General features: G+C 49.2%; 1 protein-coding gene across 2 annotated transcripts in view; it reads right to left on the bottom strand.

Annotated features, from left to right (window-relative positions):
* Positions 1-12,076, bottom strand: part of BICD2 (BICD cargo adaptor 2) — a 102,703-nt gene extending 90,627 nt beyond the window's left edge. For both annotated transcript variants that reach the window (XM_054387626.1, XM_054387625.1), the window contains exon 1: positions 11,837-12,076. In XM_054387626.1, the coding sequence (XP_054243601.1) occupies positions 11,837-12,076 (240 nt within the window). The remainder of the gene's footprint in view (positions 1-11,836) is intronic.
* Positions 12,077-12,882: the final 806 nt, after the last annotated feature.

Here is a 12,882-nt window from a genome sequence, read left to right as displayed (position 1 = left end):
ATGGAGATGAGGGTCCTTCTACTCAGGGTCCCTCTGTTAAGAAAGATCCTTCTGATGAGGAAGAGAGGGTTAGCCTTAAAACTCTGGTAGACCTCTTGAGACCCCACATGGATGATGGAGATGTAGGTCAGGATGTAGACCCTGGTAGATTAGCAACTGCTGGCAGAGCCTCTGAACTCAAGGAAATTCAACGGAGGATTACAACAGGATTATGGGGACAGCAACCTCAGGATGATGATGATGATGATGAGGATGACATACAGTCAGCTAATGCACCCAGACAGGAAATTAGACATGTGAGGAAGGATTACATCAGAGGAGATAATGAGCCAGTCCTGTCTTGGCTAGCCAGGTGTTTTGATATGGGAGCCCCAGCATTGGTGGTAGGTGACAAGTCGGCCTCTCAGTTGGGGATGCTCTCAAAGGATACAGGCATAGACAGGCACCTAGGCAAGTGCATTGGTAAAGTTTCTCTGTGGGCACGCCTCCTACTGGCAGTCTCGCTGAGGTACCCCAGCAGAGATGATTTACCATGGAACCCTAAGCCTTGGACCACAATAGATGAGGGAATCAAGCGTCTGAGAAAATTTGCTGTGAGAGAAGTAATGTATGGAGATCATAAAACTCTGAATCCTGATGAAATTCCTGTTGGAACAGGCCTTGCCAAAAAGCTCATTAAGCTTGCTCCTCCTAATTATGCTACTATTCTGGCAAGCAGGATTGTGGCAAGAAATTATGGTGGAGTGCCTCCTACTGTTGGCCATTTCACTGACCAAATGAGGCAATTGGAGGATAGTCTTGCACGTACTTCTTTGGTTTCAGCCATTGAAACTTTGTCTGGAAAGATTGAGAATTGCATGAAAGAGCTGAAGGAGGAATTTAAAACCTCCATATCCAACTTGATGAAGGGGGATGATTATGATTCCTCTTCCTCCAGATGGATACAAGTTTCAGCTGTCAGGAACAGACGTGCTCCAAGAAGGCCATTCCAGAATAGGTCAAACCAAAACAGACAGCAGAGGCAATCACGTGGCAGTATCTGGATAACTCTGCGTGATCAGTTTGGTGAGAACATGAACAGATGGGATGGTCAACCAACTTCGGATCTTTTCAAGAGGTTACGGGAGCTGCAGAGGGGCAGATCCCGAGGTAGCAATACCAGGAGGGTAGCTGTCGCTTCCTCAGTTTCCCAGAACAACTCTGATAGCTCCAACAGTGATCCTAATTCTGGTGCTGGACGTTGTGCCAGCTGTACATGTGGAGGTAATCCCCACCATTAGGGGTGCCCTGCCTTCCGCCAGGGGGAGGTAAGGGATAATGGAGATAACAGAATCTATTGGGATGTGTACATCCAGTGGCCTGGCACTTCAAAATTTCAGAAGTACAGGGCCTTGGTTGACACAGGAGCTCAGTGCACCATCATACCATCAAATTATCAAGGGGGAGAATCTATAACTATTCAGGGAGTCACTGGTGGATCTCAAGAGTTGTTTAAGATAGAGGTTGATATAAGTTTAACTGGGAAGCAGTGGAAGAAACATACTATTGTAACAGGTCCTAATGCACCTTGTATTTTGGGAATTGACTTTCTGAGAGAAGGGCGTTTTAAAGACCCTAAGGGTTACAAATGGGCTTTTGGAATAGCAACTGTAGAAACTGATGGAGGAAAATTGAAGTTGTCCATTAGACCTGAGCTTTCAGATGAATCTGCAGTTGTGGGACAACATGAGATAGAGGATGTAAAGCTGCCGGTTGCTTCTCAAACTGTGCATCACAGACAATACAGAACCAACCGTGACTCTTTGGTGCCCATTCAAAACTTGATTCGTCAGTTGGAGAGTCAGAAGGTCATCAGCAAAACTCATTCACCTTTCAACAGTCCAATCTGGCCTGTGAGAAAGCAGAATGGAGAGTGGCGTCTGACAGTTGATTTCCGTGCCTTGAATGAAGTAACTCCACCCATGAGTGCAGCTGTGCCAGACATGATGGAACTCCAATATGAGCTGGAATCCAAGCAGGCCAAATGGTATGCTACCATAGACATTGCTAATGCTTTCTTCTCTATTCCCATAGCAGAGGAATGCAGGCCTCAGTTTGCTTTCACCTGGAGAGGCATTCAGTACACATTCAATCGTTTGCCCCAGGGGTGGATTCACAGTTCAACCATCTGCCATGCAGTGATCCATGATGCTTTGGAGAAAGGTGGAGCTCCAGAACACATTCAGTTCATCGATGACATCATCGTCTGGGGTGAGACTGCTGAAGAAGTCTTCGAGAAAGGTAACAAAATCATTGACATTCTCTTGCAAGCTGGTTTCGCTATCAAGCGAGACAAGGTGAAAGGATCTGCCAGAGAAATCCAGTTTCTGGGAGTGCGGTGGCAAGATGGTCGCCGTCACATCCCAATGGATGTGATAAACAGAGTCTCCACCACGGCAAAACCCACCAACAAGAAAGAAACTCTGCGTTTCTTAGGCATAGTGGGATTTTGGAGACTGCACATTCCTGGATACAGTCAGATTGTGAAACCTCTATATAATGTGACTCGAAAGAGAAACAGTTTCCAATGGGGTCCTGAGCAACAAGCAGCCTTTGACCAGATCAAGCGAGAGGTAGTCCAAGCAATGGGTCTGGGACCTGTCCGAACTGGTCCAGACATTAAGAACGTTCTGTACACAGCCGCGAGTGACAATGGCCCAACCTGGTGCTTATGGCAAAGAGCTCCAGGGGAGACACGAGGACGTCCTCTTGGTTTCTGGGGTCGTGGCTACAGAGGCTCAGAGGCAAACTACACTCCAACAGAGAAAGAGATTTTAGCTGCTTATGAAGGAGTGAAAGCTGCTTCTGAAGTGATTGGAACTGAGTCACAACTTCTTCTAACTCCTAGATTGCCAGTTCTGAATTGGATGTTCAAAGGCAAAGGTTCTTCACCACATCATGCAACAGATGCTACCTGGTCTAAGTGGATGGCTCTGATAACACAGAGAGCTCGAATGGGAAATCTCGAAAGGCCTGGTTTGGTGGAGGTGATCACAAACTGGCCAGAAGGCACAAGCTGTGCTAAACCTCCAGAGGAGAGAGTAGCTCGTCCTGAGGAAGCTCCTCCTTACAGTGATCTGTCTGATGATGAAAAGAGATATGCTTTGTTCACAGACGGTTCCTGTCGTCTTGTTGGGAACAAGCGGAGATGGAAATCTGCAGTGTGGAGTCCAACACACAGAGTTGCAGAAGCGAGAGATGGAGAAGGAGAATCCAGTCAATTTGCAGAGGTAAAAGCTGTCCAGCTAGCTCTTAACGTAGCTGAACGTGAGAGATGGCCAAAGCTTTCTCTCTACACTGACTCGTGGATGGTAGCCAATGCCTTGTGGGGTTGGCTGAAAGACTGGAAGAAGAATGGCTGGCAGAGGAAAGGAAAGCCTATCTGGGCTGCAGATCTGTGGCAAGACATTGCTGCTCGCATTGAGAGAATCCCAGTGAAAGTGAGACACATCGATGCTGTGCTGGTTTGGGGCCAGACACAGATCCTCTCTTGCCCCGAAAGGGACAAAAGAATGAGAGTCACACAAACGATTGGAGAGTAATGGAAAGTTTAAATGGAAAAGCAATTGGTGAAGCTACAGAGAACTACAAGCTACAAAGCATAGTGACAAAGAGTATCCCAAAGCGTACAGAACCCCTCACAGAGTTCCCAAAGGCCTCCCAATCCTTCCCTTCTTCCCACCTGAGGGTAAACACAAACCCCCCAGGGCTCTTTCTTCCCCCTCCCGCTGCTAGGCAAGTCTCAGGCTGGCCAGGTCTGAGACTGCCCCCCCCTCCATTCTCCTCCTGGCATTAGGCCTAGACAGGCCTAAGAGGCCTTGAGGATACTCCCCCGGCATTACCCGATAAGAGAGGACATCTCCCGTGGGAGCAGAGAGGGAAGAAAGAGGAAGAGAATGACTTTGCAGATGGCTTTATAGGGTGCAGGACTTATGGGTAGAAATACGTCATTTCCTGCGTCCACCCCTGTGGGTGGGCACCCAGGACACCAGAGGTGTATCTCATGCAGCAGTGGCAGGGAGCACCCAGCCTAAACTGCCACATTCCACCCCTTATTTCATACCCATAATTCCTGCACCCAAAACATATCATCAAATTAGAAACAACTTTCAGATGACATGTCTGGCAAAGTCCAAGTCTCCATCTGGGCGTCCTTCCAAAGAATCTCTCCCTCGGGCTCAGGTAACAGTTCAGTCCAGCTCTACTCCCTCATCCTGTGGAACCTCCCAGCGACGCAGAGTTCATTCTTCTGCGCGGTGAACTCTTCATGGATCCGATGGAGCATCCTGGCCACCTGGAAACAACCTCATAACTTCTCAATCAAGCATTTCTCCATCCACTGAAGCGGCATGTTTCCACCCCTCGGGGCAATCGAGTCTGAGCAATCAGGCTCCTCAACTCGACTCCTTCCACCCCTTGCAGGCAACAGCACGCTGAGACTTTCCAAAGCTGCACGGACCTTTCCCAAGCCCAGTGCTGACTGCTTCCAGCCGCGGCCCGAGGCTAATACGGATGCACACCACGCACAGGCACACCGCTCCCCCCGAGCGTACGCATGCCGAGGCGTGGAGGCATCCAGCTACACAGCCCTCCCCCGGAGAGGGAGTGGCTGCACTGCAACCCACCGAGAAGAGAGGCGGAGCCAGGTGCTAGGCGCCATTTTCAGAGCGCGTCCGAAAATCAGGGGAGAGATAACAGCGAGAGCCGCCGTCACCTCTGCAGCCGCGGTACAGATCAAAACCACCGCCACCCCTCGGGCCACAAGAGCGGCTTTTCCAGCCAAAGCTACGCTCGCTCCCTGGGTCCTCGGAAGCAGCTTTTGAACTGGAGCCACCGCTCGCCTTCTTGAGTTGCGGGAGCCACCGCTCACCGCCCCGCTGCGGCTAGCCCCCACCGCTGCGTGACAAGCCGACCCTGGTCTGTTTCCGACTGTCCCTCCCCCTTCCTCGGCTCCGCGCCGCTCTACTCGCCGCTGGCGCCGCGGGGAACAAAAGGGAAAGGGGCAGGCACCGCATTCTTAAGCTTTCCCCCAGTGCCTGCAGCTATAGAATCGCCGCTGCCGCTGCGGAACAGCTGGAGGGATTCTACGCCACGGCTACGCACCAGGGTGTCCCCTCGGAACCCATAAAACGCCCACACGGTCGCCCCAGCACAAAACCTTGAGCCCAGCCACCAAAAACCAACAACGCCCAGACCATTTTAACTTTTCCACCCCTGCTCTTCTCCAATCCAATTTGCAGAGTTCAGCACAGCAACCATCCTCTGCTACCAAAAATCTGTACTGGTTTGGGGACAGACACAGATCGTCTCTTGCCCCGAAAAGGACAAAAGAATGAGACTCACACAAACAGATTGGAGAGTGATGGAAAGTTTAAACGGAAAAGCAATTGGTGAAGCTACAGACAACTACAAACTACAAAGCATAGTGACAAAGAGTATCCCAAAGCGTACAGAGCCCGTTACATTAATTCCCAAAGCTTCCCAATCCTTCCCTTCTTCCCACCTGAGGGTAAACCCAAACCCCCCAGGGCTCTTTCTTCCCCCTCCCACTGCTAGGCAAGTCTCAGGCTGGCCAGGTCTGAGACTGCCCCCTCCTCCATTCTCCTCCTGGCATTAGGCCTGGACAGGCCTAAGAGGCCTTGAGGATACTCCCCCGGCATTACCCGATAAGAGAGGACATCTCCCGTGGGAGCAGAGAGGGAAGAAAGAGGAAGAGAATGACTTTGCAGATGGCCTTATAGGGTGCAGGATTTATGGGTAGAAATACGTCGTTTCCTGTGTCCACCCCTATGGGTGGGCACCCAGGACACCAGAGGTGTATCTCATGCGGCACTGGCAGGGGGCACCCAGCCTAAACTGCCACAGATGCTCACATTCCTAAGAGCAAAGCTACTGAAGAACAACAACACAACCATCAGGCAGATCTAGCTGCAAGAGTTTCCCAGGTGGACACAAACTCTGATCCTGATCTTGACTGGAAACACCGAGGTGAGCTGTTCTTAGCTCGGTGGGCCCATGACTCGTCAGGACATCAAGGCAGAGATGCAACCTACCGATGGGCTCGTGACAGATCCATTGACATTTCCATGGATGCTATCATGCAAGTCATCCATGACTGTGATATTTGTGCTGCTATTAAGCAGGCAAAGTGGATCAAGCGTTTGTGGTACAGTGACCGATGGTCCAAGTACGAGTATGGTGAAGCCTGGCAGATTGACTACATCACTCTACCTCGTTCTCGATCTGGTAAGCAGTATGTGCTGACTATGGTAGAGGCAAGCACTGGATGGCTGGAAACTTATCCAGTTCCTCATGCAACTGCACGTAACACCATTCTTGGTCTGGAAAGACAAATCCTGTGGAGACACGGAACTCCAGAGAGGATTGAGTCAGACAACAGAACTCATTTCAAGAACAATCTTGTAAAAAAATGGGCCAAAAAGCACGGCATCGAGTGGATATTCCACATTCCCTACTATGCCCCAGCTGCAGGGAAGATCGAACGCTACAACGGTTTGCTGAAAACCACTCTCAAAGCCATGGGGGGTGGATCTTTGAAAAACTGGGAGAAACATTTAGCACAAGCAACCTGGTTGGTGAATAGTAGAGGTTCAGTGAATCGAGCTGGACCTGCCCAATCAGATTTGTTGCGAAAGGAAGAAGGTGATAGAGTTCCTGTTATCAGAGAAAAGAATCTGTTAGGCAAAACTGTTTGGGTATTTTCTCCTTCAGGAGAGGCCAAACCTGTCCGAGGGGTGGTTTCTGCTGAAGGTCCTGGTCACATCTATTGGGTGATGCAAGAAAATGGTGAAATTCAGTGTATTCCACAAAGAAATCTAACTTTGGCTGAAAGAGGTTAAATTCAGAGTGTTGCGCAGACACAGCATCGCGCCCAAGAGGAGAGTTCATGAGATCTACGGTGCACGAACCCTGAGAGCCCTGAGTTACCTGAGAGTCCCTGTTCCTTTCTTCGCTCCATCTGCGAGGAAACAAGCTGTTTGCTGTTTTTCTGTGATTTGACTCTTTTGAATCATCTACATCTGAGATAGCCGGAATGGACTATGGTCTTTATTCACCTATTGTTGTAGATATTATTTTAGATTAGATAGATAATAGTAGCAGCCAATGGAATTGTTTAGAAGGGGTGGACTGTGGTGGTTTGAAACTGTCTTTTTAATTTTTCCTTGCAAAGTTCAGAACAGAGAAAGTGAAAGAATGTAAATAAGTCACTATTGGGTGTAAGAAAGCAAAATAACGATTGTTCTAAACACTTCCATTGGATAGATAGAAATGTTTAAGAACTATTACCCAAAACAAAGTAGGCATTCTGCACATTCTGCGTTCGGCAGTGGGGGCAGTTGCTGGGCTGTCTGGCTGCTGTTTCTTCTTCTCTTCTGGCTGAAGATAACACACTGACCTTGGCAGCTAAGTTAACAACTTTCTGCTCTAACTAAACTCTGCTTCTCTGTCCAGGGGGGTCTGGGGGGAAGCTCCTGGGAGAGAGAGAGGCCCCTTTGGGAGGGTCCCCTTGGGGGGAAGCAAAGGGAGATCGGTTGTGCTTTTCTGTTGATTGTATATATTTGTGAATGTTGTGAATTTTGTATATTTGTACATATTCATTGCATTTCATTGTAGATTTTAGACTCTGCTTGTAAATACAGCTTTTCATTTGCTTCCAGACTGAGCTAGCCTGGTTATTGTCGGTGGGGGGGGGAATTTCAGCTTACACCGACACAGTCAGGGACAGTTCTCATCCTGGGCCAAGGCACAGATAAGTATCACAAAACAAAAATCATAAAATCAGAGAATTGTTATGATTTGAAAAGGCCTCCAAGATCATCGAGTCCAACCATCAGCCCAACACCACCATGCCCATCAAACCATGTCCCCAAGTGCCACAGCCACACGTTCCTTGAACACCTCCAGGGATGGAGACTCTACCACCTCCCTGGGCAGCCTGATCCAATCCCTAACCACTCTTGCAGGAAAGAATTTTTTTTTAATCTCCAACCCAAACCTCTGCTGGCACAATTTCAGGCCATTTCCTCTTGTTCTATCACTTGTCACTAGAAAAAAGAGACCAACCCTCACCTCACTACAACCTCCTCTACAGAGAATTTGTATCATGGCATAAAATCAATACGCAATCCTTAAAGGTAAAAAACAGAAACAAAAGCCACTACTACCCTGAAAACAAATGAAGAGTCATGTACATATCACTGCCGCTGTTCCTTATAAGCTTTTTTCCTTCCTTCTCCCTTAAAATCCATATACAAACCTCTTACATGGCATAAACTGACTCACTGATAGGTGCTTTTAGACTTTAAGGACAGACACAGTCTACTGATGTACTTTTATATTATTATTGAAATAAATAATTCATAATATAGTGCCCATTTTTTCCAGATGTAAATGCAAGTCTACCACCACCAGTACATGGTCACCTAATCAGAAAAGCTTTGGACAGCAGCCATTTTTTTAACCAAGCTAATAGTTATAAATCTAACATCTCAAAAGCAACTTTAAAGCACTGAGCAAAGCCTTTTTCCAAGCTAATTTTCCATGCCACATTCCCCTACAAATCACCAGGAACACCAGTAACTGAAGTCCCAGACAATCCCTACTGCGAGCTGGAGCACACAAAGAGCTGCTCCTACATATCTTCCCCATACGTACAGAAACCCCAGCTCAGGCAGGTTAAATAGCCCTATAATTTATACAGTTATCATCACTTATGAGTGAACTTACAGTCCACAACAGCAAATCTTTATTACTTCATCTCCTAGAAAGGAAAAAATAACAATAAGTATCCTATATATAAAATGTGATGTAGCACTGCACTACAAGAAAGCCAGTATCTTTCTTGGAGGTTTGAAAAACTGTTATTTATTAGTGATATTTATTATAAGTTTGAAATCAATTCCCTTCTACAAAAGCAAAGGTGAGACTGAAGATAACCAGTAAGTTCATGCTGGGAGACAGTTTGTATTTAAATGTAGTTCTCACAAATGATAGAAGAAACACAGCACGAATTGCCATAAAAGACAAGAGATCAAGTCAAGACACAAGAACGCAAAAGGACAAACTGGGGAGGATTTGAAAGCTTGTCAAGGACCCTGGCTAAAGAAGGGCTGGAGCAAAGCCTCAGTGCAAAGACAGGCCAGCTGCTCAGCTTCCCCAGGAGGGCCTGAACTGCAAATACTGGATGTGCACAGGCATCAGTAGAAAATAGGGTACAGCTCTGAGGAAGCCATCTATACTCACCAAGGGAGTAAAAGGGGAAGATCTGATGAGTGTAGCAGAGTAGCCTGGGCTTGCAACAAACTAATAAATAGTTCCCATGCTCAAAATCCATTCACCTATTGTATAAACAGGGCCATGCTTCATAACATTAAACAAATTCAAGTATATCCAAATGTACAACACCCAGCACGACAGGAAACAGCACGCAGCATAACATGGCCTTGTGCTGCTGAGGTCTCCAGATGTAGGAGAGAACAACCAAGGACTAGAGAGACTGGAACTGCTGTATTTTAAAAATCGAGAAGAAAGAGATGGAAAGCACTCCAATTCTAGTCAGACTGTCACCGTCAATCCCCTGCCTTCCCAGAGTACAACCTCAGGCAACCCAAGGTGGAGTCCATTCACATTGAAGCCTGACATGCAGTAAATCTTGCATGCAGTGTTCCCCATGCTGTGCCTGAGAAAAGCCAGAAGTTGCATAAACAGCAAAGAAAAACTCCTCCTCTGAGAGCATGCTTCATACATCTGCTAAAAGTTTACAAGATCTAATGCAGACCAGATTCCTCCACAGCTTCACAAGCAAGCCAGGGGAGCAGTGTTTTTTTTCCCCTCTGTAGGCTAACTATCAGAGTCCTCAAGCTGTTCCCAGAATACTTTGTCTCCCTGGTTTTGATCTAATTACAATGGGACATGCACACACACAGCAAATCCTTCAGGACGTCAAAAGCAAAAAGTGAATCAGTGCTAATCCTGCCATTTTAAGTTTTTTTTTAATCTCTTCTACAAGCTTCAGAAGTGTTGCATCCCTGAAAGAATGAAAAGAAGCTGTCTTCAACCCTTTTACTATCTGAAAGTCAAAACATGCAATGCCCACATGCACACAGCCCAGTCCAGTGAATAAAGCACTACCTGGGACCAAGGCAACCTGGCTTCCATTCCTGGGTTGGTCAGGTTCTGGCTTGCTGAATGAGGTTGGGCCAGTGCCTTCACCTCTCAATGTCATGTTTCCCATCCCACCTACCAAACAGGTTTACTAACTTTTCTTTCCCTTTAGCACAACTCTATTGCTCCTATCTTCAAGACTGCTTCTACTCTTTAATTTCACATAGCATGTCCTAAGGATGTTGGTCGAGTGGCTCTAGTTAGAGTGATACATCAGTTCAGCTTGGGTATTTAGTTAACAGGTTTGTAGCCATGTATTTCAGAGTGATTAAACAGCTTATGCTTATCTAACACAATAAAAGCAGAATTAAGCTTTGTTTACAAGACCAAAAGACACACAGGATGTACAAAGTGAGGGCATTCAGAGATTCTGGTTATTTTCTACCTGTCTATTGACAAGTATTTATTTTCCCTTTGAAATAGTGTATTTTGATGTTACTTTAAATTCATCTCCAAGTAAATGAGCTAAACCAAAAACCCAGTGGATATGGCTTGCAGTGGTCAAATAAGTCCACATATGTTCATCTTTTCTGCAGTATCAGATTTTCACAATCAAGGCAAGGCCTATACTGGCTGAAAAGCAGCACAAGATCTGCCTGCATGGAAACGATTACCAAAATAACCTGTATACAGGCAGACAAACAGTTCCCATGGGCTATACCAATGCAGCAGACTGGCAGCAGTATGGGCAGTCAGTACGCTCTCATAAGGACAGCTAACCATGCGTCTACATATTCTGACAAGGTTGTGCCACTCTGCACATGGACTCTTCCCAGGCAGCTCTCTTCCTGTGTAACTAGACCTGAAGAAGATCTTGCATGAGAGAAACATATGTACCAGCTGACCTAAGAAAACAGTGTTTCTTCTGACAAACCTTACTGCGCTGTATGAATTAGCTCTGAAGTTCCTTTTCTAAAAATAAATAAATAAGGCAAACAATAGGGAACTGCGCCAGAAGAGAACTGTGTGAACTAAGCCCCTCCGTGTAATTTTCGTGGTCCACATTCAGGAAGTTATTACATCAACACAACATTTTTCACTGCACAGAAAGGCAGATGACAGTGACCAGAGGCATCCCGGCACGCACCAAAATCCTGATAACCAGCCTCTGCCCTTGGCATGCAGCGCTCGCCAGTCCCCTCTCCGAGGAGGGGCAAGGTGAGCGCTGCGCCCAGCCCTGGCAGGAGAAGCTGAGCCGCTTCATTCCACTTTACCCCAGGCCGAGCTGCTACCAGAGCCTGCGGCGAGACGGAAACCCCTTCTGTATCGCCCTGGCACAGCAGAGCTGTTAGGGGCAGAAAAGCTTTTGGGTTTTTTTTTGTTCCCCTGGTCTCAACGGTAATTGTCTCTGCGAGATGTCATTTTGGAGAAGGAAGGATTTCACCGCGCAGCCTGGAGCAAGGCTGAGGCCTGCTCGTCCTCCTCCAAATTCTGCCAAGGGTGGCGGGGAGACGACGACTGATACTCCAACCGCCCCACAGCAGCCCCCAGGGCCCCTCAGACTACCACCACCGGACTCCAAAGACGACCATCTGTCCTGCTCCCACCTTCCTCGCCGCCTCCTCCCCGCTCACCCGCAGGGCCCGCACCTGCCGCCGGGCCCCCAACTCACCTCCTTCAGCTGCTCCATCTCGGTACGGATGGTCTCGTACTCCAGCTCTAGCTCCTCGTACTGCTGCTTCAGCTGCTGCTTCTCCTCCAGCACGGCCAGCCCATACTCCGCCGCCTGGATCTTCTCCCGGGTGGTCTCGCCCAGCTCCTGGAAGAGCCGCTTGATCTCGTTCCGCAGCCATTCAGGCTCCGACTCCATCACCAGCCTGGCGTACTCATCCTCTTCCATGGCCAGCGACATGTCGGCGGCCGTGGCCGCCGGCTCCCAGCTGAAGCGGCGGGCGGGCGGCCGAAAAGGCGAATGTGCGGCCCGTCTCCCCTCCTAAGAGCGGCGCGGCCCGCGGGGGGCCATGGCGGAGCCCGCTCGGGCTGCCATCCACGGGCAAGGAGCGCGCTGCGCCGCCGCTGCTGCGAAACTCGCCGCGAGCGCCGACCGCAGTGAAATCATTCAAAAGGCACGGCCGGCCAGGAGCCCCGTGGCACGCTGGGGCTAGTAGTCCTCACCCGCGGCGTCCCGCGGGCGCAGCGCCCGCTGGACTACAGCTCCCAACATGCATCGCGAGGGGCGGTGGCGGCTGAGCGAGGGAGGAGAGCGGCCCCTGCCGGGAGGCGGCGAACACCGCTGCGGAGGGGCGGTGGCGGGTGGCAGCGGCGGCCGTGAGCGGGGCGGACCGCTGCGGAGGGGCGGTGGCGGGTGGCGGCGGCGGCCGTGAGCGGGGCGGACCGAGGGTGACTTTTCACAGTCCGGTCTGTCTGCTACGGCATCGGTTAGGACCCGAACGGCAGCCCAAGCGTGGACGCGCCACCGCAGGTCCGGGCGTGCAGCTCCCTGCTAACAGCACAATTACAGAGCCGCAGGATGACGGATAGTGAAGAGAGCACAAGGATCATCTGACCTGCGAAAAGCTTGGTCTAAACCAGTCGGGCCAGCAGCCTGCCAGGGACGTGTAAGAGAAGCCTTATCCCGCCAGGCTTTAGAAACACCCATGTCCTCTCCAATTCCTTTAAGACCCAGTTTGGTTGCTGCGAGGCCACTCCGCAGCCCTT

Source organism: Indicator indicator, chromosome 15, assembly GCF_027791375.1.
Source record: "Indicator indicator isolate 239-I01 chromosome 15, UM_Iind_1.1, whole genome shotgun sequence".
Taxonomy (NCBI): domain Eukaryota; kingdom Metazoa; phylum Chordata; class Aves; order Piciformes; family Indicatoridae; genus Indicator; species Indicator indicator.
The sequence above is the reverse complement of the archived record's forward strand: the minus strand, read 5'-3'. Positions and strand labels throughout refer to the sequence as shown.